Source organism: Pteropus vampyrus, unplaced genomic scaffold, assembly GCF_000151845.1.
Source record: "Pteropus vampyrus isolate Shadow unplaced genomic scaffold, Pvam_2.0 Scaffold47, whole genome shotgun sequence".
In the NCBI taxonomy this organism is placed as follows: Eukaryota; Metazoa; Chordata; class Mammalia; order Chiroptera; family Pteropodidae; genus Pteropus; species Pteropus vampyrus.
The window spans coordinates 1,254,666-1,280,130 of record NW_011888828.1 but is presented as its reverse complement, the minus strand read 5'-3'; the positions used below and the strand labels follow the sequence as shown (position 1 = coordinate 1,280,130).

The 25,465-nt window shown below is 35.9% G+C and overlaps 1 protein-coding gene across 1 annotated transcript in view; it reads right to left on the bottom strand.

The window, feature by feature from the left end:
• Positions 1-5,306: 5,306 nt before the first annotated feature.
• DCHS2 (dachsous cadherin-related 2) overlaps positions 5,307-25,465 on the bottom strand; it is a 182,420-nt gene continuing 162,261 nt past the window's right edge. The window contains exons 16-20 of the mRNA XM_023530163.1: positions 25,188-25,339; positions 13,367-13,497; positions 11,286-11,572; positions 10,196-10,328; positions 5,307-8,090 (exon numbers count right to left, since the gene is read on the bottom strand). Of these exons, the coding sequence (XP_023385931.1) occupies positions 5,467-8,090; positions 10,196-10,328; positions 11,286-11,572; positions 13,367-13,497; positions 25,188-25,339 (3,327 nt within the window). The 3' untranslated portion in view covers positions 5,307-5,466. The remainder of the gene's footprint in view (positions 8,091-10,195; positions 10,329-11,285; positions 11,573-13,366; positions 13,498-25,187; positions 25,340-25,465) is intronic.

The window sequence follows — 25,465 nt, the reverse complement described above, 5'->3', positions numbered from 1 at the left end:
ATGCTTTCCTCTCAGATTTTTCCACGAAGCATTCATTTCATTCGGTTCAAATAGCATCCTATCAGAGACACTGCCCCTGGACAGTCAACCAAAATAGTATTGCCATATTCCCCACACCCTGTCGATCTCTTCTTTGTTTTTCTTTATGTCCTTCTTTAGTTTTCTTTACATCATAGCATTTATCATTACTTGAAAGTATATTTTTTATTGTTTTCTCCCACCATAAAATATAAGTGCTGTAAATGCACTGGCCTTATCTATTCCAGTCACACTTATATTTCCAGAGCCTAGATCCATGCCTTGTCCACAATAGGTACTAATTAATTTTTGTTGATTAAATCTATGAAGTATTCCCCAATTATATTTTCTTATAACTTCTTATTATAGTACTTTTGATTGTCTTAAGTTCAAAACTTTTACTCTACCTTTGCTTTTATATTAAGAAAAGATCTTTCTCACCTTTATTCTATGTCTTTCTTCCAGTTCTTATGGTTTAATTTTAGCTTTTAGTCATTAATGCAGCTAGAATTCACTTTTGTTTATGATATGAGGAGAAATAACTTCATATTTACTCCCTCCCTCAATTTCCCAGTATGCATTTATTGAATAATCTGTACTTGTTTAAAACATCACTTTTAACACATATTAAGTATTTGGCTTATACAGAATACCTTTCATAAATTCCTCGTATTGTTTTTACTTTAAATTTTAATAAATTTTGATGTAAACATTCTAGGCATACCTACTGAACTACATACTCTTATTTTATTGATAGAACTTCATTCTGATAGCCATAGGGCAGTCATGGTTATTACAGGATCTGAAATTAAATTAAACCAATGTGCTTGGTCATGTACTGTGGCTGTCTCAAACAATATGCTTTTTAATGTCCTCTATGACTTGTTTCTATTATGTCTAAAACTCACAAGAAATGGACATATATTGTGAGGAAAGAAGAAAGAAAACAAACCAGATTACAGAAGGAATTTCTCGTCACTTGACTCTGTCTAAGACATTCTATAATATTTTGATAGGATCTTTGCACTTACTTTCCCTCTGCCCTGTGACTCACTAACATCACAGGGCTATGTTAGAATTTACACATTGGGTTCTAGGCCTATGTATCTGCACCCTCACTTTATAGCACCTTCTGTGCCCATTCACATATGTCTTCATTCATTCTGTGAAACATCTGTATTTCATAATACAAGTTGAGACCAGGACTTTGCCCTGAGGGTTTACTATCTAACAATGAAATCCATGTATTTAGTTTTCTAACCAAAATAATGCTTTCTCATTCAAGAGATGCACTTGTGCATCTGCTATTTATTTGGTATGCTTTCCCCTTCTCTGTTACACACGTCACAGTTTTGGTTTAGCAAATAAGTATATTGGGTGAAACGAGGAAAATCATGCAGGGTGAAATGAGGAAAATGATGCTGGCCAAAACAGTAGGAAGTGTTAAATCGTCAAATAGTCAAGTACCGCGTTTATAAGAGGAAGGTATAGTTTGATATTCCAACTTTTTTGCTGGATCTTTCTAAGATTGCTATAATTTTGTTTCTAATAGATAAATTTTTTTGATTTATATGGAGCCAAGATAATTTATGAATTCAAATAAAATTGACAATTTTTGAGGAGAAACTATCAACTATGCCTGTGTATTATATACTGTGGTTTAAAAGTTATATAAAATGCAATACTTTAATATAAGATCATGACCATTAAGCAACCACTCATTTTTTAAAAGGACAAGCTACCAGAAAAACAACCAGGAACTAAAATTCCATATTCTGTCCCAACTACTTTCTGACCTTCCATTACTTAGCATGTGTATAAAGTCACCAACTTAAAATTGTGGCACTCTCAATGCCAAAGGTATGTAGAGTGAGAAATAAGATAAGGCAATCATTCCAATTTTTTTATCCTATAATTCACCAAAGGGGGAAAAAAACACCCCAAATTCTAGTTTTCATGGTCAAATGTATTCTAGTTCATTGTTGCCTAGATTTAGGTTCACATCCTGATAAACCTAAATTTTCAGACAATGGAGCAATGGGGGTACAGAAACAGAAAGGAAGGAGGAAAAAAAGAAACAGAAAGGAAGGAGGAAAAAAATGGGGAGGGAGGAAGGAAGGGGGGAGAGAGAGAGAAAGAGAGAAAGAGAGAGAGAGAGAGAGAGAGAGAGATTTAAAAAATATTTTTTACAAAGCCTTAACATTTTCCTCTCTTGCTTTTGTCTACCTGTGCCCTAAACTATTCTTTTTCAGATTTAATCCTTTATGCTCTCTTCTCTCTTTCTCTCCCTCCATCCCTATAATGGGTGAATGCTACTTTGATCATTCAGTGACTCGCACAGGAATGCCGGTTTTGGTCATAAGCAAAGCTTCTGCAACTTCACTGATCCGGGTGTCCCTCTTGGACAGAAAGATTTTCCATACTAACTCTCTTCGGCTATGACCAAACAGATAGCTCAACTAAAACATGCTGTGAAAATAAACCCAACAAGCTCATCATATCATGTGTGAATAATCTACTAACCATATTTACTCCATATATTTCATTACTTTGAAGTGGACTATCATCTTAGATCTTTTTGGTTAAGTTTTGATTTTTTTTTTTCTTTACTTAAAGTTAGGGTATGTGGAAAATGGCAAAACAAAACAAAAATAATACAACATTTGTTTGGAAGTAAATAATTTTAAAATTATTAATTAACTCCCATCACTATAACTTCTGGATAACACAGCAAGGAGGGCTTTGAAACTGAAGGTAAAGGTGCTGAGAAACACAAATCCTGTCTCAACTGAACATTTATTATAGACTAAGTATGCATACATATAAGCAACCAGTAGTTTATAATACATTTTAATATTTTTAGAGAACAGTTAAATGACCCAATCCCTAAAGATACAGCATTTTTCCCTTTCTTCGCCCAGGAATCTGTTTTGGAAGCCAATTCAATGATTACTACTAGGACATGGAATTTTGATATCCATTTGGTACTGATTTACACCAGTATTTTTAAGGCTGCCAACAAGAAAGTCCAGAATTTCAAGCAGCCAAAATTCCACAAGAGACAACTGTCTTTTATTTTATAGCTTATGAATTTGGGGCTTAATATAATTTTCCACTAACAAGTTCTGTACCCCCTCCAGAGTGCTAAAGCCGGTGTGTCGATCAGCAATGTAAAACAGAACATATGAGGCAAGTTAATATTAAACTTGAAGGAAAACTGTACAAATTATATTGTTTATTTAGGGAAAAAAGCACTCTAGCTGAAAGGGCTGACATATAATTTATTGTGAGCACTTAACCAGCATGTTCACATTTTTACTCTCAACCCACTTGTAGCATTTGTTTGGTGGTGGTGTGGTGTTGGATACAGTATTAATAAAGTCGTCATTAAAAATACACCAGATATTGGTTAGGAATGGCTCTAAATACTTCATGTCTTCTGTTTTTATTAAATGTCTAGAAAAAATGCAGAATCATGTCTAGAATCAGTAATAAATCATAGGCAAATAACTTAGGGAAGAGTTATATGGATAACGCTTTTTAAGCATAAGTAAATAACTGGTTTAATTAAAGACAACAAAATGTTCTCAGTTTCTAGATATAATGCTGTTGCAAAACAAAACTTCCGTATATAATTAGAAAAAAAAAGTCTTTGTATGTTCAAAGTCATCTTTTAAAGGAAATCAAAAAGAATAAACATTGGAAATTTTAAATAGTTTTTTAAAGAAAAACTATAAAATCTTCTTCCCCAGATGCCCTGAAAAAAAAAAAAAAAAAGGAACATGCATTGTCCTTTAATATTTAAGTGTTCCATGCCTAAAAGATTTTCCTAAGATTCTAGGTTTGCCTAAAAACCTTCATGTTTCGTATAATTTCTAATGTGGTCTTATATACTTGTTCTCAGTTTAAAAGTCAGAAAAGATATATAATTAATGAAATTAGCATAGGAAGCCTTAGAATTGATATCTACAAAACTAGATATCAAACACAACACCCTGTAATGTTTTTTGGTAAAGAGAATGAGTTATCTCACATAATTTTTCAGTTGAGGCCTATTGAAAAAAATAAAGGAAATATTTCTATAGCAGAAGCCCACACTAACCACTAAGAAAACCATACCGGATGTCCATTAGAATCCTAAACTCTTATTCCAAAGACTGGTCATGCTGCCTACCATGGATGACTTCTGGACCATCATCATCAGCATGTGCTCTGCTTTCCTGGAATGAATAAGAATCTTTGACGGATTGTCACACTCACCAGAGAGGAGGATATAGCATTATATGTGAACACCATACAACACCATGATATTTCTGAAACAGTAGCTATACAAAACAGAATTATTAAACTGTGTTGCCAAACTACTCCATCTAATGACGGAGCTAAACATGAGTGTGAACAAATGGAAGAAAGACTTCTGATATCCATTCTTAACTTTCATAGTAGAAATATTTATATGAAAAAACTTCATTTAAAAAATATTGCTAAATTACTCTATACAAAATTTTAGCTAATAACATAATTCTATCTATGCAAATTTTTAAAAATGACATTGAGTGGATAAATTATTTCTCACCAAAAGTTACTATATGTAGAAGAAAATAAAATGAAGGAATATTTACAAATTAATCTTCAAACTTTAATGTCTGTACCCGTACCATGTTACAAGACAGAGCATTTGGAAAAAAAAAAAAAATCATTCTATTTGTAAAGAAGGCCAAGGAAACATGTCTTAGGTGACAGCCAACCACATACTTATTGCTTTTATCGATCCAGTCCCCTCTGAATGTGTCTGGTTCAATTAATCAGGAATAATTTTCTTATTTGGCTCAGAGTCATGACAAATTTCATTCTTAATTTATCATTCAATTTCCAAAAAACACCACATTAAAATTCAAATTATGGCTAAACTCCACAAGTGTGGCCAATATGGAAAGTGGAGAAATGCGTCTCTAAATATATCGGGTCTACAGAAAATTGCTTCGCTTTAAAACTTGTTTGTCCTTCCAAATTTCCCCTCTGTTGGTTTCTATCCTACACTCATTCTTTATTCAGTCTTTACTATTTAATCAGCAGTAACGTGACCAAGTGTACTATACCTGTACTTTATTCCCATTTATTTTCATATAAACATGTTGGCAGTTGGTCGAGTTCATTGTGTCCTTTGGAAATCTAATCATATAGAAAACCAGGTACGACAGAATATATACTACTCACTATATACAAAGGAGTCCTGAGAGCAAAACATAAAGGTTAAAAGAGGGGATAACTTTTCATTAAGGCTGGAAGAAATCTGAGAAACTTAAATGAGGAGGTTCTAAAAACCCTGACTAAATTATATCACTCACTTGTGGATAAAATGAACCCAACCTCAAGGAGCTTGCTTAAGAATGTTCTGTTCAATCCTTCATGAGCAAAGGTGAGCAGGTGCTTGATATCACTATCGTTTTATATTTGAACTTCATCTTCTGCTTTAAGTTCATGGCATGTAGCACTTAGACATGTTCCTAATAATTCATCTGACAACAGTGGAGTCATGACAGGCGTCTGTGTGGTCAGTAGGGAAAGAGATGGAGAAAAACTGGGAGTCATGACTTCTGGCAGAGAATTGAGATGGTAGAGAAAGGGGGAGTGTGGCCATTTTTGAAGTCCTCGCCCTGAGGTCATGGCCGGCATTCTTGGCGGAACTGCTTTAATCCCAGGTTGGGCTACTGCTGTTATCAGAGGTGGTGGAAAAACAAAAGATTTATTCTCTTTGGGGATGCCAGGCACATGTAAATGTTCATCCTTTAGTTTCGCAATATCATTAAATACCGAGGCAAGAGGTTGGAACTTGGGTTCCCAACTAAGGAGATAATCCCAGGGACAGCTGCCTCTCCCTTCAGGATCAGAGGTTCTCTGGGTCGAAAGAGCTGCACAGCTTGCTTCTTGATCACCTGAAACAAAAACAGACTCTTTTCTGGCCTCGGCCAGGATGCCCACTTGTACCTCTTTCTTCTTTAGTGTCTCAGGCAGCACATTATTTTGAACATAGGTTGCGCCACAGCCTTCTTCTCCATCTCCTTCCTTAAATGTATGGCTGGTTTCTGCTATTTCAACAGTGACGGTGACATCCGTTTCCCCAGACAAGCAAGAGAGCTGGTCCGAGTCCCTCGGGATTCCAGAGTCGGGCACCCTGGACCCCCGGTCACTCAGAGCTGAGCCCGAGTCCTTTCTGTAAGGGTGCTCATTTATCCTCTGGATCTCCTTATCTTCTGCAGTTTCTCCTTCCACAGAGCAGTGGCCACTGGAGTTGGAGTGCCGGTACAGATTTACAATGTCCTTTTCCATGAGACTCATTAAACCCAACCATTCCGGCGTGGAGTCCACAGGCACCACCTCGTCACTGCAGTCATTAGTCTTCCGGAAGGGCTCGAGCGTGCTGGCATCCATGGTCAGTCGCAGATTGATATCTGAGGATGATGATGTTTTCTTTTCTTCAAAATTATTTATTGCGTCCTTTGGTTTATGTCTTAAAATCAGGACAATTAGAATGAAGATGAGTAACAGGAACACTAAAAAGGAGACCGTGAGGCTGATGGAGAAGCTGCTGGCTGACACTGCTGAGCGTTTTCCTTCTGAGGAAAAAGACACATTCACAAAAACAGTACAAGATGTGAATTTGGAGTCCTGTTTGGGGCTACGAGCGGTTATTTTCATTTCAATGGCATCTCCTTTGCCGACTTCACTCCTTATTAGGGGAAGTGCTCTAATCAAATAAATATTTCCATTAGTTTTATTTACTGAAAAGAAAGGAGATGGAGTTTCAAGGGAGTAAAGAATAACACCATCGATACCAGCATCTGCATCTGATGCTTCCACTCTGCCAATCAGCTGTCTTATGTTATTCTTTTCTGGGAGGTTGAAAAAATATTGGTCTTGAGTGAAAATGGGTTCAAACTCATCTGTACCTTCGATATCCACCCAAACCATTAAGGAGGCTGTTGAGTCCCCTCTGTCTTTTGCCTGAACTATGAGGCAGTATTTATCGTCCTTTTCATAGTCAAGGACTTGCTTAGCATGAATATCCCCTGTCAAAGGGTCAATGAGGAAGGGCTCTTGATCAGGAGGCACTCCATGCATGATAGAACAGGGGGATAAAATAGAATAGGTCAATTCTCCATAAGGACCTGCATCAAAATCCAAAGCGTTTACAGAACATATGGTGGAGAAAACAGGCAGATTTTCAGGAACAACACAGTTCAAGCTTGAGAACATAAACTGAGGTGCATGGTCATTATCATCTAGGACACTAACAAATACAACTGCAAAAGAAAAATGTTTCTTTTCTTCATCTGAAGCTTGGATAGTTAAGGTGAATTTTATCGTTTCTTCATAATCCAGAGGTTTTATCAGATAAAGAACTCCAGTTTTTTCTTCTAAGTGAAAATGCCCCTTCTCGTTTCCGGAGATTATGTGGTAGAGGATTTCTGCATGTGAACCCACATCACAGTCACTGGCTGAGACCACAGTGATGTGACTCCCTAGAGGGGTACTTTCCTTGACATGGGCATGATATTTTACAGTGTTGAACTTAGGTGGATTATCGTTGACATCAAGTACTTCTATCGATACGATGGCTGTGGAACTCAATGGAGGGCAGCCATGGTCAGATGCCAGAATGACAAGCTTATGACTGGCAGAAGTTTCTCTGTCCAGATTTTGAAGCAACACCAGATAACCAACTTGCTTAAAAGGATATTCTGAATGAATGAAACTAGTTTCCACGTGAAAATTGTTCTGTGAATTACCACTGATGATGGAATATTCAACACGTGTGTTCTCACGGGTCCAGTCATGGTCAATGGTTGAAAAGCTGACAAGTGTGACTCCTATCCTAGCATCTTCACTCAAGCTAAGATTATAATATTCTACTGCAAATTCAGGGGCATAATTGTTCATATCTTGTATTTCTATCTCCACTAGGGTAAGAGCCCTCAGGTCAGGAATTCCACCATCACTGGCTTCAACAAGAAACTGAATAGTTGATTTTTTATCCAGAAGTAAGACAGGATTGATAGTAAATATTGTACCTGAAACAAGACATAGCATTTTAAATGTTGTCATATTAAAATTTCATGATCCATCTAGTCAGTAAATACTTGTAAAATATTTACTAATGTGTTTAGTTATTTATTAGATTTGTTACTTAAGTAATAACCAAGAATAACTCCAAATAGAAAATTAAAATTATTATATTTATACTTTTGTAACACTTAAGATCCAGAAATAATGTTCATGGCATTCACTCTATTCAATATATATGCTGCTTATAAGTGACTTTGCCACAAATTTCTCTTAGTTTTATTTTTGTATAATAAGTTGTTCCATTGTTATTTTTTCAAAAGGAAAATGTATTCTTATTTGAAAAATGCATACCCCATTCTACCACCCATAGACACATGTATAGCAACATTCTAGCATATAGATATTTATTCTGGAAATACTAGTTCACACCACTCTAGTCAATTGAAAGTAGTAAACATGATAATGCAGAGTAGCAACTACTGTTTAATTATAAAAATGTATTTCCTAAAGCTCTTAGATAATTGGACATATGGGATTTCCCCTTGTTGATGAAATATTTTTAATATGTTGTATTGTTTTAATACAGAAATGGGTACTTTTTATAAACACGGATGTAATAACATTCTTCTAAGATAAATGTTTTAAGTATAACCAATAAAAAAAAGAATACAGAATGCTATCATTTAAATGCCACATTTCAGTTGGAGTCACACCCTGAACTAAGTTGACCTGATGAGATTTAATGTTTTAAAACATTCTAGCCAGTATCTCATTGCAAAGTTTGTTGATAATACAGGTCAAGCAAAAGGGTTGCTGGAACTGAGTGCTTAGAGAGACCACTGCCCGCCTCCCACACTGATTTGCAGTGGACAGGGCATGAACTGCCATCATCTGAGGCCAAATATATATTTTATATATATATATATATATATATATAAAATAAAAATAAGTAAGTAAATAAATAAATAAGAGAGAGACAGAGACAGAGAGAGGTGAGAGAGAGAAGGAGAAGAAAAGGAAAGCCAAATTCCTGACATGTTTAAATTCGTACAATAGCCATTTATCCACACCTGTAGCAACATTACCTGCTTCTCCTATTACAACACTCTGTGGACCCCGCGCTGGTATTTCATGACTAAATTCTCCTTTCAGGTAATCCTGAGGTTAATTTTTTTTTTTAATCGAGATGTAATTGATATATACCATTGTATTAGTTCCAGGTGGACAACCCAATGATTCTACATACACATGTATTGAGAAATGATCACCACAGTAAATCTAGTTAACATCCACCATCCTGAGAGTAACATTTACATCAGCCCTCACTTGTGAAAATTTGTAATGGTGGGTAGAGATGGAGAACATACAGTGTACTGTGTCCTAGGCTCCTCTTTTCTACAGTGTGCTCTGTTAGGGGCTGTGTTTGACAAATTATTCATCTTTATCAAATTTAGCTTCAATGTTTACTCACTGTTAAACATTCTCTGTACAAGGCTTAGCTGTTCTAATCTGAAATCACTTGCCCAAACACATTTCAGAGCCACAAATGTCTTGCTCTGATAAAAATACAGAGAGCCTAGAAAGTCATCAAATAAACCAGAACACCACAATGTTTTTTCTTAGTAGAGATGCTCAAATAATTTCCTTTTTTTGGTCCTTATTAAATGTATGATGCTATTACTGAACTTTTTGTACTTGGGCTTAGATAAAAAGCTTCTAAACTCTAGGAACATGAAGTGCTCAGTACTAAATTAATCCATTCAACTTCATTTGATTCTTGCCGAGGCCTGGGATAACCACCTGAACTGCGCCTAGTCGGACTGACGGACTAGCTGTGTACTGCTATATGGGGGTCTCTGAACTCCTGAACCTTTGCCAGCATTTAATCAATTCCTTTTGCTCTCCAGCCACTGAGATGTTGGCGAAGAGAAATAACACTGGGATTTGCTACCACAACATTTGATGTGAAGAGAAAAAAGACGGTGGCATCTATAATTTAACTAGGGGGGAGCGGAGGGGAGCTATTTTAGGAGCATTTGGAAAGGATTATTTCAGGCTTCTACCCTGTAACTTAAACCTACGAACACTAAAGCCACTATAAATAACTCACCATTCCTAGCATCAATTGAGAATTCCTTAGAAGACGAAAGGATTCTATAAGAAACGTACTCGCTGCTTTCTAAGTCTGTGGCTGCCACGGTCAGCACGGAGTACCCCACAGGCACCAATTCGGGAATGGTGACCTGAGGGTAAAAGAGAGAGAATCGACATGGCGCTTAAAGGCTATAGATAGCTTCATGAACGGGGCCAGAACATGAGATCATTTTCTTTATTTTGCTTATGGAAAATACACAGAGAAGCTGCCTTTAATAGGGGTATTAATTTATAGAGCTGACATATTAAGAAGATTGTGTAGTGATCCCAGAATTCAAACAAAAATATGTTTTAAAAAATTGAATTCAGTTTTGATTTTTATTATGAAAAATTTCCTTCTAAGTTATTTCTGTGTGGTAGAGGATAGTTCATACGTTCACTAATATATTATTACATTATGTACCTTGCATAATTTAGCACACCTTTACAGAGGATCAGGACTTAGGTTAGATTCCCTCCTGTGTTGACACAGAAACCTTGCATTTGCTACATCCAAGAATCCTGAAGCCTATTTCCAAGTACTTAGTTGAATGCTATCATTGTCCTTACTTCTACAAGCATACACTATGCTCTAAAAACTGAAATTCCACTTTATAGTTTTGTTCAGGATTTGCTTCTACAAAATATTAATCGATATATTCCAAAAAATATGCCTGAGAAAGAAAAAGTTTTCCCAAATTAATTGCCGATAATCCACACTGCCTTATTGTCTCATCTATGGCTTTGAAAATAGTAGGCAAGTTCCAATCATTATGAATAACCAGTCCCCAATCCCCAAAAACTAAAGAAATGGTGACATACTTTCATACTTTCATATGATGACATATGAAAAAATACATACTTAAAAAACTGATTCAAATAAGATAGTCAATTCCATATGTACTTCTATCCACCATGATATTAAATATAAAACCCTCAGCATCAACTTAAGCACTAAAAACAGCGACTACTGTATGCCCAAATTAGTCTGTCGACAATGGTTGCCTTACATTCTACCCTATTCTTTCTCGTTTTGGCTGTGTTCAGCATCTCTTTAAGCTGTTTACCTGGTAAAAATCTTGAGAAAATACTGGAGGGTTATCGTTGACATCCAACACACGGACGATAAGTGCTCCCTCTGTGTGGTGCACTGAATCAGAAATTTGGATAAGCAGCTCATATTCAGTAGCTTCTTCAAAATCTAACGTTTTCACTAGCACCACGACTCCAGTGTTCCGATCAATAGCAAACTTGGTCCCAGGATTACTTTCTTTGGAGAAACTGAAGATGAAAGCTGAATTCAAATCCACATCATGAACTGATATCCGAGTCACAATTACACCAGGCAAAGAATCTGAAATAGCCATGATCGATGTCAGTCTCCATTAAAATTCATCCTTTGAAATACTTTTCTTTAATAGTTCAAGCCAAGCATTTTTATTTTAAGTCCAACTTGATTTGCTGTTTCTTGGCACAATTTCTCATACAAAGCTCGTTATGAACCGAACAAAAACTTTGAAGAATTTATAAGCCCAATAAAAGCAAAAATTTACCATTGAGTGGGGAATTGAGGAGGTAGGTTATATTCAATTTTTATATTACATTTTTTATTGTATGCTTACAACACAACTCCAGGACCAAGAAACATTCTAAGCCACTTATTCGTACTACATGGTTTCTGTATCAAAATCATATATTCATGGGAGTATGGGTGGGAAGAAGGTTATTACTCAAAACATCAATACAAAACATAAGAGTCTGAAAAGTAGGCAAGATTTAAATAAAAATATTTGGACACTGAAGTTGGAAATACTTAGTTCCTTGTACTTATTTTTGCAAAATTATTTCTTTTGGAGTGGCAGATACACTGCTTCCTTCCCTTAAAGTAAGACTCTCAACATTATCAAGACTATGGAAAGACATGTGATGAAAGCCAATATCTAATATGATTCACCAAAAAAATACTACAAAAGAGATGACATGCTAAATGCCTCACACACTATATGTGTTCTCTAGCCTAAACTGCCATGAAAGGAACTTTGTTTTTAAGCTTACATGTATGGTGTAGGTAGGAAGAAGATGTCAAAGTATTCAGAATAGTTCCTAATGTACACCAACTACACCTTATCCCCTTTTGGTATGTTTTATGCTATTTGTTCTTGTTACATATTTATACTGGGCACACCGCTGTATCTTCATGCTAATGGATGCACTTTGGAATAGTACCTTCAGTAAAAGCAAGTGGAAATATATCAAATAGGTAGGAGGCAAAGCTGAAGAATTTTTTTATTGGTAGAATATTTTAAAATGTTTAGAATATTTGTAGATATCCTTCTTAGAGAAATTTCTGGAATATATCCCTCTGTGAGGGGTGATATTTATAATTTGTTTGGAAAAGTGGACACAAAACTTTAGGAATACCTTAGGAATAAGTTTGGCATTAAGAGTAAAAGGAGAAAGGCAAGTAAGGGGCCTCTGCCATTTGTAATTTCAACTATAAAGAGTTGGGTTGGGTTTTACCATGAGAGCCATTGACCACAGACAACTTTGGGATCATAGTCTGTGGGGTCATCGTAGAACCCAGAGACCCAAACAATTAAGATTAATAAGCATATCATGTAAAAGTTTATATTTTCCACCTCTACCACTAATGTGGTACAAATTTTCTGCAGTGTCAAAGTTTAGTTTACACTAGAGGAAAATGATGACTTTGTATAATGAATATCCGATTCCTTTCACTTATTACTAGTCATTAGCATACCGCAAAGACTGACAGTTATCAGTCTAGGTTGCTTCTTCTCAGAAGAATTTTAGGATGATCATCACAGTCAATAAAATATGCTTCTTCATAGAGTAGATCTTTTTAAGAAATGTCAGTGCACAAAAAGAACCTGCGTGGAATAGTGGTTTAAGCATGGGGAACTGGCATCCTGCTGATCTGAATGCAAATCCCAGCTTTCACTTTTACCTTCTTTGACATTTGATATTAAACTTTTGATCATCCATTTTCTATTCTGTAAAATGAAGATGAAAACTATTTATGTTGCCTAGTCATTGAGTATTAATACTCATATTTAATACAGTGCCTGGCTGAAACAATGGTAGATGACATTATACACGTTAATCTATTCCAAATTGCCACACTTACTTTCTGCAATTTCCACTGCTTCAAGGGGCAGAAAAGTCGGAGCATTGTCATTTACATCAGTCACCTGTATCTTGACCACAGTTGTGCCAGAAAGCCTGGGCATCCCTTTATCTGTGGCTTGCACAATCAAGCTGGTTTGGAAAAGAATCAAGGAATATTATCCGTCATCCAAAGAATAAGAAAAACAACATAAATATCAAATTGAATATTTATATCCAGTTGAAAATTTTAAAGTGAACTGGCTAGCTACTTTTATTTCTTCTCCTGGCTTTTTCTAAATTGCATCATTTAAAATTTATTTCAGAAGAACCGTAGCCTGAAATTTATTTATTTAGAGAAGCAAATCCTGCAGGTTACCAGGGGTCATGAGGTGTGTATGTCAAAACAAATGCATCATTTCTGGGATACAGACCATCAAATTCATTTCTTTTTCCACTAAGAACCTCTTAAAAGGTATAAACACCAATACTTGTCCTTTGGATAAGTAGACTGTCTCTACCCTGCCATGCATGGCCTGGATATTGCTACATATTTCCATTTTACTATATCAACAAAAGATAGAACCACTAAAAGATCGCTTTGCATTGATATTTTTTCAGACCCAAATTGCAAAACAATCAAAATTATAAAATTAAGAGAGGACGTTTCCATGATTAATACATGTACAAAAGGTATATGATTGGCTAGGACTATAAAGTAGATGTAAAAGTCCATGATCTGAAAGAATCCATATCGATTCAATCTGTCTTGGATGATGGTACAACTAACTTGCCCAGCAACCAAATTAGAAACCTTCCTAGCGTTTTCAACTTTTCTCTTTCTGTTACCACCCTTCTAACATCCAACTAATTATGAGTCTGATAGATTTGATCTCCCGAGTATCACTTGAATCAGTTTTCGTCCATTCCACCTCCACCTTCAGAGCCTCAGAAAGGCTGAGCAATCATCCTGCTTTGCCAGGGAGTGGAAGGTTGCCTGTGACATGAGACTTTCAGTTTTTTAAAGCCAGGACAGTCCTAGGAAAACAGGAACAAGTTGGTCTCCGTAGCTTCGTGCCCTCATCGCCTTTTCCTGGAAGGCTGAGTATTCATTATATCCTTTCTCATCTGGAGTATTTGTTTACCGCAAGTCTCACCTATTCCTATCCACTCCCTTTGCAACTCGATTGCTCTATTTAAACTCCCCATTTGAAAGTCCAATTCCCCTGTTTAAAAACCTTTCATTGACTCTCCATGTTTACAACAGGTAGTCCAAGCCTTGAGCACGTTTATGACCTTCTATGACCTGGTGTCTTTCTGGAATCCCTGTCTCTACACCCTCTTAGTCTTTTAAAGCTCACATCTTCCATAAGGCTAAAAAGAAAATGGGAGAAGATATTAGTGCGTTGAGTAGGTGAAAAGTTTCAACAAATTTCTGGAAAATGCAAGCAGATTGAGAAGTGATTACTGATGAGTGGGTCAGAGAAAACTACAGATTAAAATGCATCTGGAGAGAGGTAAAAATGAATAAGAAACAGATTTGCCCCCGTGTAACCAAGGAGATGCTCAAGATGTGGCAAATGGTAAGGTGAGATATTGAGCTAAAAATAGCTTGAAGATTATTTAAAACTCAAAATACAGAACAATCAAATGCCCTGCCCATTACTCTTCACCCCCAGGTAAAAGAATGGCTGATGATCATACTCAGAATAAGTAATATTGAGGGGCTGTCCCTGGGGAAATGGAAGCCCCTTCTTAGAGAAAAAAGAACTCTCTGCGTATTGTCATTTGTACGTCATCCTGCAAAGCAGTCGACTTCTTCCCTGGTGCACCTGCAAGTGGAGCCTGCGGGTCAGTGAGCTCTGCCGGCCACTCAGGGGTTCTACTGCCTCATTCAGAAAGCCTCCAACATGAAAAAGAGAGCACGAAATAGAAAAGAGGAGAAATGAACCCAAAGGGAAGATATTGAAAGAACAAAAGAAAATGTAAAAACAATTTCAATTAATGATCTTGGAGAGACAGAAGACAATGCATGCATAAATCAAGAACAAGATGCTTTGGAAAAGCTCAAATATCAAGGAAGAACTTTTGGAAATAAATATATGTACAATATCCAAAAATTTTTTTTTAAAACTAGAAAACAAAAAAGAAAGCTTATAAGGTTAAAATTAAAGCATTCTCTCTGAAAAATAAAACAAAAATAAACCAACACACAAAACAGGAAATGAAAAGTATGAGATAAAATAATACTGACAAAAGATCGATCCAGGCAGTCCTACGCTAGACTGAATAGGATCCAGGAAAAATGAACAGGACAAAGTAAGCAAACAAACAAAACAAGACAGAAAGAAAGGCAATTAAAGATGAAATAATATAAAACAAAGGTAAAAGAAATATTTCTTCTTATTAAAAGAGCTCGCTAAGTACGAAGCACAAGAAAAGATTCACAGCACAGTATATAATCATGAAATTTCTAAACATTATCAATAAAGAAAATAACCTGAGAATTTCCACAGAGAAGGAAAAAATAAATCATATACACAACATATAATTAGAATGGAACGAGACTTCTCAACAGCAACACTGGGTTTTGAAAGATAACAGAATGAGACCTTCAAAATTCTAAGAAAAATTTCAACTTCTAGATTATCCATTGTATAAATCATATGTGAGAATAGAATAAAGGCATTTTTAGATGTGCAAGAAGTCAAAGAATTTACTTCCTTGGCACCTTTTTCTACAAAGCTACTGGAAGAGAAAACTAAGAAAGAGAAACACACAAAATCCATGACACAGGCCCAACTTGAGAGAGCAATAAAGCAAAGTCGTGAAATAACCAGCTTTGCCAAGGGCTTAGAGAGCCTAGTGCAGAATGTTAACGCTAGGTCAGAAGAGCAGAAAAGAGCTGGAAGGAGGTCTCTATGGAACAAAGAGGACTTGATAGAGTATTTTATATGAGAGGTGTTTGTGGGGGCAGAGGAGAGAAGATGGGTGGGCATGACAGAGCTACTGGAACATTTGCAAGGAATTAAGTACACAGAAATAGCAAATTGGGTGAGCAAAAACCAAAAGCTACGCATTAATCTTGGGGCTGGGGAAGGGTAAGAAAGGAAATATGAGTAGGACATGGCTCTGAAGTGAACATTTGTAGAATCATATAAACACTGATTATTGATTAAATGAAAAACTGTATCAATATAAAGAGACAATTGGATATGAGAAGGTAAAAAATATTAAACCCACATCTATTATAAGAGGAACTTGAGAGATAATATTTAAAATGACAAATTAAGCCATATTGACGTTTATAATAATGGAGAAAACCAGTTAAAAATGTCAGCCTCTGGAGGGCTTTAGTGCTGGGACAGGTGAGACAATAATGGCTGACTTTCATCTAAGCCCATTGCTATTTTATGATACTATTTAACTTTTTAAAAAAATGTATTATTTTGATAATAAAAACTTTTAAATAAGAAAAGGTATTTAGATCAAAATCTTTAATATTTATCTATCAAATACCTTTTTTCCACCTATAAACATGCTCAAGTTGAGCTATTCCTGAAAACATACCCTACTCTCCAGGCTGAATTGCACTCAGTTGCCATTCCTTCCTTGTAACTCGACATTGCTGAAAAAGAAGTGTCCATCATAATTGTCTCTGCTTCTTATTTTAGTGTCTCCTCAACCCACTATCATTTGCTTTCTCTCCTTTGGAAAATAATATCAAGAGCTTCCTAATCACCAGACAATAGTCTCTTTCTAGCTGCAGACATAAACATTATGAATCTCAAAATGCTCACTCAGCCTTGTTTGAAATGAAAAGAAACTCCAGGTCCTAGGGGTATTATTCAGAGACGTCTACAGAGGAAATAACCCTGCCGTATATATTCTGAAAACTAAAAGTACACTATGCTGGCACTTCGACCCTTGTTCATGAAAGAAGGATACAAGGATGGAGGATATTTCCATTCCGGTGACCACAGGAGGAAAATTGAACAAAACACACTGTTGAGACACTGGCCAAATGAGGCAAAATTTGTATTTAACTTTAAATCTACAAGTATAATGTCTTACTATCATAAGTTACAATTCCTCTCTTTGAAGTTTACAGAAGCTTTCTAAGATAGTAAACCATAACCTGAAGTACTTGTTTTTTGATCTCCCATAACTTGTGGTGTTTATAATACATACTTGTTATAGGAAACTATTTGCTCACTTAATCTGTAGACTATTTTTGTTAATGAAAATCAATCTGTTCCCCTGAGTTTTAAATGAACTTTACAGCTTTGAATTAATTAACCTACAAATATAATAGTATGTAAGTATTCTTGTTAGAAAATAATTTGGAACAAGCCTATTCTTTGAAAATTCCTTAATATAAGGAACACCTCTAGCAGATTCTAATCCAAACACATTTTGAAACCTTTTATTTTTTTCACACAGTCCTACCTCTCTCCCTAGTTTCCATGAAATCATCTTTTCCAGGTTCATGTTCCTATCTTTCTAGTCTCTGAATCTATTTTTCTAGCTTCTGCCTGGTCCTCAAATTGTGACAATACCCCAGGTTCTCATTTTACATATTCTGCCTAGGTAATTCCATTTTTTTCATTTTCCCTAGCTGAATCCCAAATCTAAATCTTGAATGAAGACCTTTTCCTCAGCTCCAGATCATGATTTTTTAAAATTTATTTTTCAGTTACAGTGGACATACAATATTATATTAGTTTTAGGTATATAATATAGTGATGAGACATTTATATACCTTATGAAGTGATCATCTTGATAAGTCCAGTTATCAGGGCGATCACTTCACACCCATCTGATATACATAGCTATTACAATGTTATTGACTATATTTCCTACATTGTACATGATTTTTAATTGCCTATAGAGTATCTTTACTTTTGCTCTTCTGCTAGCTCTTCAAACTCAAAATGCCCCCCAAATTCCAATCCTCATCTATTCTTCCTGCCTTCCCTATGTAGAAATTACAAAGTATTTCTGTCTCCTTCCTTGTTGAATAAATTCAGCTGACCACCATGTCCCATGGATTCTATAAGTGAATCAGCAAGTGAGTATGCACCCCACCCCCTCCATCCCTGCTGCTTCAGCCACAGCGCAGACCTTTCCACAGCTGTCGTCTAGCTTAGCTCATCTGCTTGATGCTGGTTCTCTGTTCTGCAATGCATTCATTACCAGATGTCTTTTAAAAATAAAGATCTGAGCATGCACTCAATTGCTTACACTTTTATACAGCCTACAGAATAGAGTACAATTTCCATTACAGGGCATATAAAGTCCTACAAAACTTGCCTGCGACCTACCAGCTTTTTTGTTTTGTTTTGTTTTTCAGATCATTCTGTGAGATTTTCCCCCAGTTTTATTGAGATATAACTGACATACAGCACTGTATAATATTAAGGTGTACAGCATGGCTTGACTTACATATGTTGTGAAATAATTACCACAATAACTTTAGTTAACACCTATCATCTCACATAGACACACAAAAAAAGAAAAACATGCTTTTATCGTTGTAATGAGAACTCTTAGAACCGACCTACTGTCTTAATGACTTTCAAATATACCATAAAGCAGTGTTAACTACAGTCACCAAGTGGTACATTTCATCCCCAGTACTCATTTCTCTTATAACTGGAAGTTTGTACCTTTTGGCCACCTTTGCCCTATTCCTCCGCATCCCTAGCCTCTTTTTTGTTACTCCACACAGATGCGCTGTACCACTTGTTACTTCCAAATACATCAAACGCTTTGGCATGTCCCTGCCTCTCCTCATGCTTTCTGCCTGGAAGGTCTTTTATCCCCTTTACCATGGGGAGTCAACAGATTGGGGTTCCAATCCAGCCCTACCGTGCATGAGTTTCATATTCTGGAAGAGATAATTAGCATCTCAGCCCATTTCCTACCTTGTATATGTAAATGTTTTTTTTTATTATTTCACAGTCATAATGAGCATTCAAAGGAGAGTATGAGTTTAGCATTATTCTTGGCAATGATTGCCCTTTGACCTTGAATATTTATGATGGAAATTGAATTTTTAAGCAATTTAACTCTTATTTGCCTAGGATTATTTTGTTGCTTGCTTGAAAAGTCTTTCAAAAGACTAAAAATCTTGGCCTTGAAGTGTTATAAGGCTCACATGAATATCAATTATCAGCTTAAATAGTGATAAGCTTCCCTATGTCAGTTATAAGTCAAGTGTTGGTAAGCAGTGATTCAAACCCAATTACTGCATGCTCACACCTACACATCTGTTATTTAATAAATTGCAAGGTGGCACTTATTTGTTATTATTATTTTAAGTTTCTAAAGTTCTTTTTCTGTTTCGTGTTTTGTAAATAAACAGGTATGTACTTTTAAGATTCAGTCACGTGGTACAATAGGAAGCCCTGCTACAACTGTTCACACGGACGAGAATCTCAGTTCTACATTTACTGCTGCATATTCTTGGCAAACTTTACCTCTTTGAACTTCAGTTTCTTCATTCTGTAAATCTTGTCTATTATGGAAATTTAACATGTAAAGCAGGTGCTCCATAAATTATTGTGATTTTTAATATGCTTCCTGCCATGGATTATAATGGCACTCAATTTTCGAGCTCCCTGAAAACAAGAACTATTTCATATGTCATTATATCTCATGCTTGAGAGTTTTTTAAATTCAGAAACATTGGTCAGATAGAACTTAAGGTTTATTTTATAATTTGTTATCATCTTTCCACTGAGTTTTCTTATAGGTGGCTTAATGTGAGGACTAAAAATTATTTAATTTTTATTTAATGCTTTTATATTTAGTAGAATCATAACTGACAATATCTTTTTTCTCCTTCATTTTATATTGTAAAACAGAGAACCAGAATTGAGAATATTTTCCTCAATTGGACAAAATAGCAATATTTCAAAAGTTAAGAAAAAAAACTAAATGACACCTTTTCCAAAGCATTCACTAAAGGTGTAGCAGATTAGGGGAAAATCATCCTATATTTCCTGCTGCCTTAAATATCAAGGAAAACAAAATTAAAGAAGAAGAGAAGCCACAGGGGGCAAGGGAAGCAGAGAACCTAGAGAGGTAGGTGATTTAAAATAATTCTTTGCCTTGGTGAGACTGAAGTGGGGGGAGGGGTGGTAGCTGGCTGCCTCTGTCTCTGCATCTCTCTGTGCCTGTCCGTGTTCAGTTCGAGTTCAGTTCAATTTCTCTCAGTTCTCCCAGCCTTGAATTAAATTCTTTATGGAGAATTGGAGAGGAACACTTTTAAATATTGGGACCAATTCAAATGTTGGGAACATTGAAACTATGACGCAAATAGGAAAATCTGAAAGGAGTTAGATTTAATGGCTAATTAAGCTCCACTAAGTAAGAAGAACATTGTAACTGTAAGTTTACAATCAGGAAATACTTAGTTCCTGGAACATAGCGGACCTTCAATAATCTCTGAATTTATAATTACTCAGGTGGCTGATTTTTAATTGCCTATAGAGTATCTTTACTTTTGCTCTTCTGCTAGCTCTTCAAACTCAAAATGCCCCCCAAATTCCAATCCTCATCTATTCTTCCTGCCTTCCCTATGTAGAAATTACAAAGTATTTCTGTCTCCTTCCTTGTTGAATAAATTCAGCTGACCACCATGTCCCATGGATTCTATAAGTGAATCAGCGAGTGAGTATGCACCCCACCCCCTCCATCCCTGCTGCTTCAGCCACAGCGCAGACCTTTCCACAGCTGTCGTCTAGCTTAGCTCATCTGCTTGATGCTGGTTCTCTGTTCTGCAATGCATTCATTACCAGATGTCTTTTAAAAATAAAGATCTGAGCATGCACTCAATTGCTTACACTTTTATACAGCCTACAGAATAGAGTACAATTTCCATTACAGGGCATATAAAGTCCTACAAAACTTGCCTGCGACCTACCAGCTTTTTTGTTTTGTTTTGTTTTTCAGATCATTCTGTGAGATTTTCCCCCAGTTTTATTGAGATATAACTGACATACAGCACTGTATAATATTAAGGTGTACAGCATGGCTTGACTTACATATGTTGTGAAATAATTACCACAATAACTTTAGTTAACACCTATCATCTCACATAGACACACAAAAAAAGAAAAACATGCTTTTATCGTTGTAATGAGAACTCTTAGAACCGACCTACTGTCTTAATGACTTTCAAATATACCATAAAGCAGTGTTAACTACAGTCACCAAGTGGTACATTTCATCCCCAGTACTCATTTCTCTTATAACTGGAAGTTTGTACCTTTTGGCCACCTTTGCCCTATTCCTCCGCATCCCTAGCCTCTTTTTTGTTACTCCACACAGATGCGCTGTACCACTTGTTACTTCCAAATACATCAAACGCTTTGGCATGTCCCTGCCTCTCCTCATGCTTTCTGCCTGGAAGGTCTTTTATCCCCTTTACCATGGGGAGTCAACAGATTGGGGTTCCAATCCAGCCCTACCGTGCATGAGTTTCATATTCTGGAAGAGATAATTAGCATCTCAGCCCATTTCCTACCTTGTATATGTAAATGTTTTTTTTTATTATTTCACAGTCATAATGAGCATTCAAAGGAGAGTATGAGTTTAGCATTATTCTTGGCAATGATTGCCCTTTGACCTTGAATATTTATGATGGAAATTGAATTTTTAAGCAATTTAACTCTTATTTGCCTAGGATTATTTTGTTGCTTGCTTGAAAAGTCTTTCAAAAGACTAAAAATCTTGGCCTTGAAGTGTTATAAGGCTCACATGAATATCAATTATCAGCTTAAATAGTGATAAGCTTCCCTATGTCAGTTATAAGTCAAGTGTTGGTAAGCAGTGATTCAAACCCAATTACTGCATGCTCACACCTACACATCTGTTATTTAATAAATTGCAAGGTGGCACTTATTTGTTATTATTATTTTAAGTTTCTAAAGTTCTTTTTCTGTTTCGTGTTTTGTAAATAAACAGGTATATACTTTTAAGATTCAGTCACGTGGTACAATAGGAAGCCCTGCTACAACTGTTCACACGGACGAGAATCTCAGTTCTACATTTACTGCTGCATATTCTTGGCAAACTTTACCTCTTTGAACTTCAGTTTCTTCATTCTGTAAATCTTGTCTATTATGGAAATTTAACATGTAAAGCAGGTGCTCCATAAATTATTGTGATTTTTAATATGCTTCCTGCCATGGATTATAATGGCACTCAATTTTCGAGCTCCCTGAAAACAAGAACTATTTCATATGTCATTATATCTCATGCTTGAGAGTTTTTTTAAATTCAGAAACATTGGTCAGATAGAACTTAAGGTTTATTTTATAATTTGTTATCATCTTTCCACTGAGTTTTCTTATAGGTGGCTTAATGTGAGGACTAAAAATTATTTAATTTTTATTTAATGCTTTTATATTTAGTAGAATCATAACTGACAATATCTTTTTTTCCCATTCATTTTATATTGTAAAACAGAGAACCAGAATTGAGAATATTTTCCTCAATTGGACAAAATAGCAATATTTCAAAAGTTAAGAAAAAAAACTAAATGACACCTTTTCCAAAGCATTCACTAAAGGTGTAGCAGATTAGGGGAAAATCATCCTATATTTCCTGCTGCCTTAAATATCAAGGAAAACAAAATTAAAGAAGAAGAGAAGCCACAGGGGGCAAGGGAAGCAGAGAACCTAGAGAGGTAGGTGATTTAAAATAATTCTTTGCCTTGGTGAGACTGAAGTGGGGGGAGGGGTGGTAGCTGGCTGCCTCTGTCTCTGCATCTCTCTGTGCCTGTCCGTGTTCAGTTCGAGTTCAGTTCAATTTCTCTCAGTTCTCCCAGCCTTGAATTAAATTCTTTATGGAGAATTGGAGAGGAACACTTTTAAATATTGGGACCAATTCAAATGTTGGGAACATTGAAACTATGACGCAAATAGGAAAATCTGAAAGGAGTTAGATTTAATGGCTAATTAAGCTCCACTAAGTAAGAAGAACATTGTAACTGTAAGTTTACAATCAGGAAATACTTAGTTCCTGGAACATAGCGGACCTTCAATAATCTCTGAATTTATAATTACTCAGGTGGCAACTAAACTGAGATTCCCCTGTAGTTATCTATGGAGAGAAAAAAAAAGCTTTATCCTTTTTTTTGCTATAGAAACAAAAAAAGGCTTTATGCTTACTATAAAAACAATGTGGCAGAGGTAGGTTTTAATATATTTATATAATCGATTTTAATATATTTATCCAATAAAAGTATTATGATAATTGATTACACTAAAATATTATTGAAAAAATCCTACGGGTTAATATAGGGTATGGTCTTAAACTTTTAAAAGAATTTTGAAGTAATATTTTGAAATATATTAAACAAAGAGAACTAAACACAAACTTTTAGAGTTTGAAAGTTTTTCAGAGTTTAATTAATCCAATCCTCCCAGTAATGACAGATCCCATTTTAATCGGCTCTCACTGCTCAACCACAGGAGTATACCACACTCACCTCATCAAAACGTAGGCAGCCTGGCCTAGGAGAATATTGACACTTAGGTCTTTCATATACCTGCCTCCCCCCTGCCTCCCGCCACCCAAACAGAAAGTCAGCTCTACAGTTTGTACAGTGGAAAGAGTGTGATTCAGAATCACGATACCTGGCTATGAGTCCATGTGTGACCATTAAATGGTCCTGTGACCCCGAGAAAGCCACTGCATGTCTGTTGTCCTATTGGTGAAGAAGAAAATGCCTAACTTAACCTCCATGGGAGGTGACTGTGAGGATTAAAGGAAACACGGTATGTGCAAGGCCTTTTGGAAGAATATACAGAAATATGACAAAAATATGAAGCCTATTAAAATAAGCAATAAGAAAGTCAAGCCTCTCTTTGACCCCAAGCTTCCCATGTGACCAGTTCTCCGGAGACAAACAAGGTAAACAGTTTCTTATGTTTTCTTCCTGAAGTCATCCAATTACATGTGTGTGCTTTTACTCAAATAGACCTGCAGTACAGGCACTATAATGCACCTTGATTTTGTCCACTTAGCCAAATATCCTAGATCTCCATCTTCAAGGCATATACAAATATACCTCTTTCTCTTTTAAAATCAGTTTCATTGTATTCCACAGGCAACTGGACCATCATTCTTAAAGCTGTCCCCATTGACAGACTTTTAGGTTCCTTGATCATTTTTTTTTTTTTTACAGATTGAGGTGCCATAAATATCTCTGTATGTATGGCCAGACTTTTGTAGCACTGACATTTTAAATACCTAGAAGACTTGTAATGCTACTATTCTCTCTTTTATAGAATTCTGTATAAGGCCAGCATATCTTGGACTCTAGACAAAAGTATATTTAATGTTACTGAGTGCTTTTAACAAGATCATTTCTGTTAGAACACAGTACTGCTACAAGGACCCGATGACAGGATTATAATTTGTACACAAAAACTAAATAATTTAAAAAGAGCAATGCCATTCAGTCTTCACTGTTAAAAAAAAAAAAACAGTAACAATGAACATTTGCAGAGTGCTCTATTGTTCAGTAAGCATTTTATAAGTATTGTCTTTTTTCAGTGTCTCTCGTTTTAGTACTTAACAGCATCATAAATTCATGAAATCTTAGAACTAAGAAGGACTTTAAAGTTCTTCTAGTCTAATCTCCTTTTCCAAAATTGCAAATACCTTTAAAAGACTCTTTCGATATATCAAAGGGGTGATCATAAGTTGGATCACAGGGAAAACATATTTTACAAATAAGCTTACGTGATAGGAGGTCGTGCCCAAAGCAACGACATTGTCAGAACAAAGCAGAGAGCTGACTGAATGGATCTGCATCCGAGACAAACCTGTAAGAGCTGATGTGCTCGTAATCCAGAATCCCATCTGCTGTTATCTCGCCGCTCAGGGCATCAATGTGGAATGCTTCTCCTTGGTTGCCCGAGAGAATAGAATACTCAATGAGGCCATTCAACCCGCTGTCCAGGTCGGTAGCAAAAACCTGTCAGAAAGCAACTCTTCCATTAGATAAGGGTTTAATCTGCATCGAGGCGTTAAGTCTGTTTTTCAGAGAAATGCATTCTGCATCACAGACTGTCAAACACATTTTTAAAATGATGATAAAGCA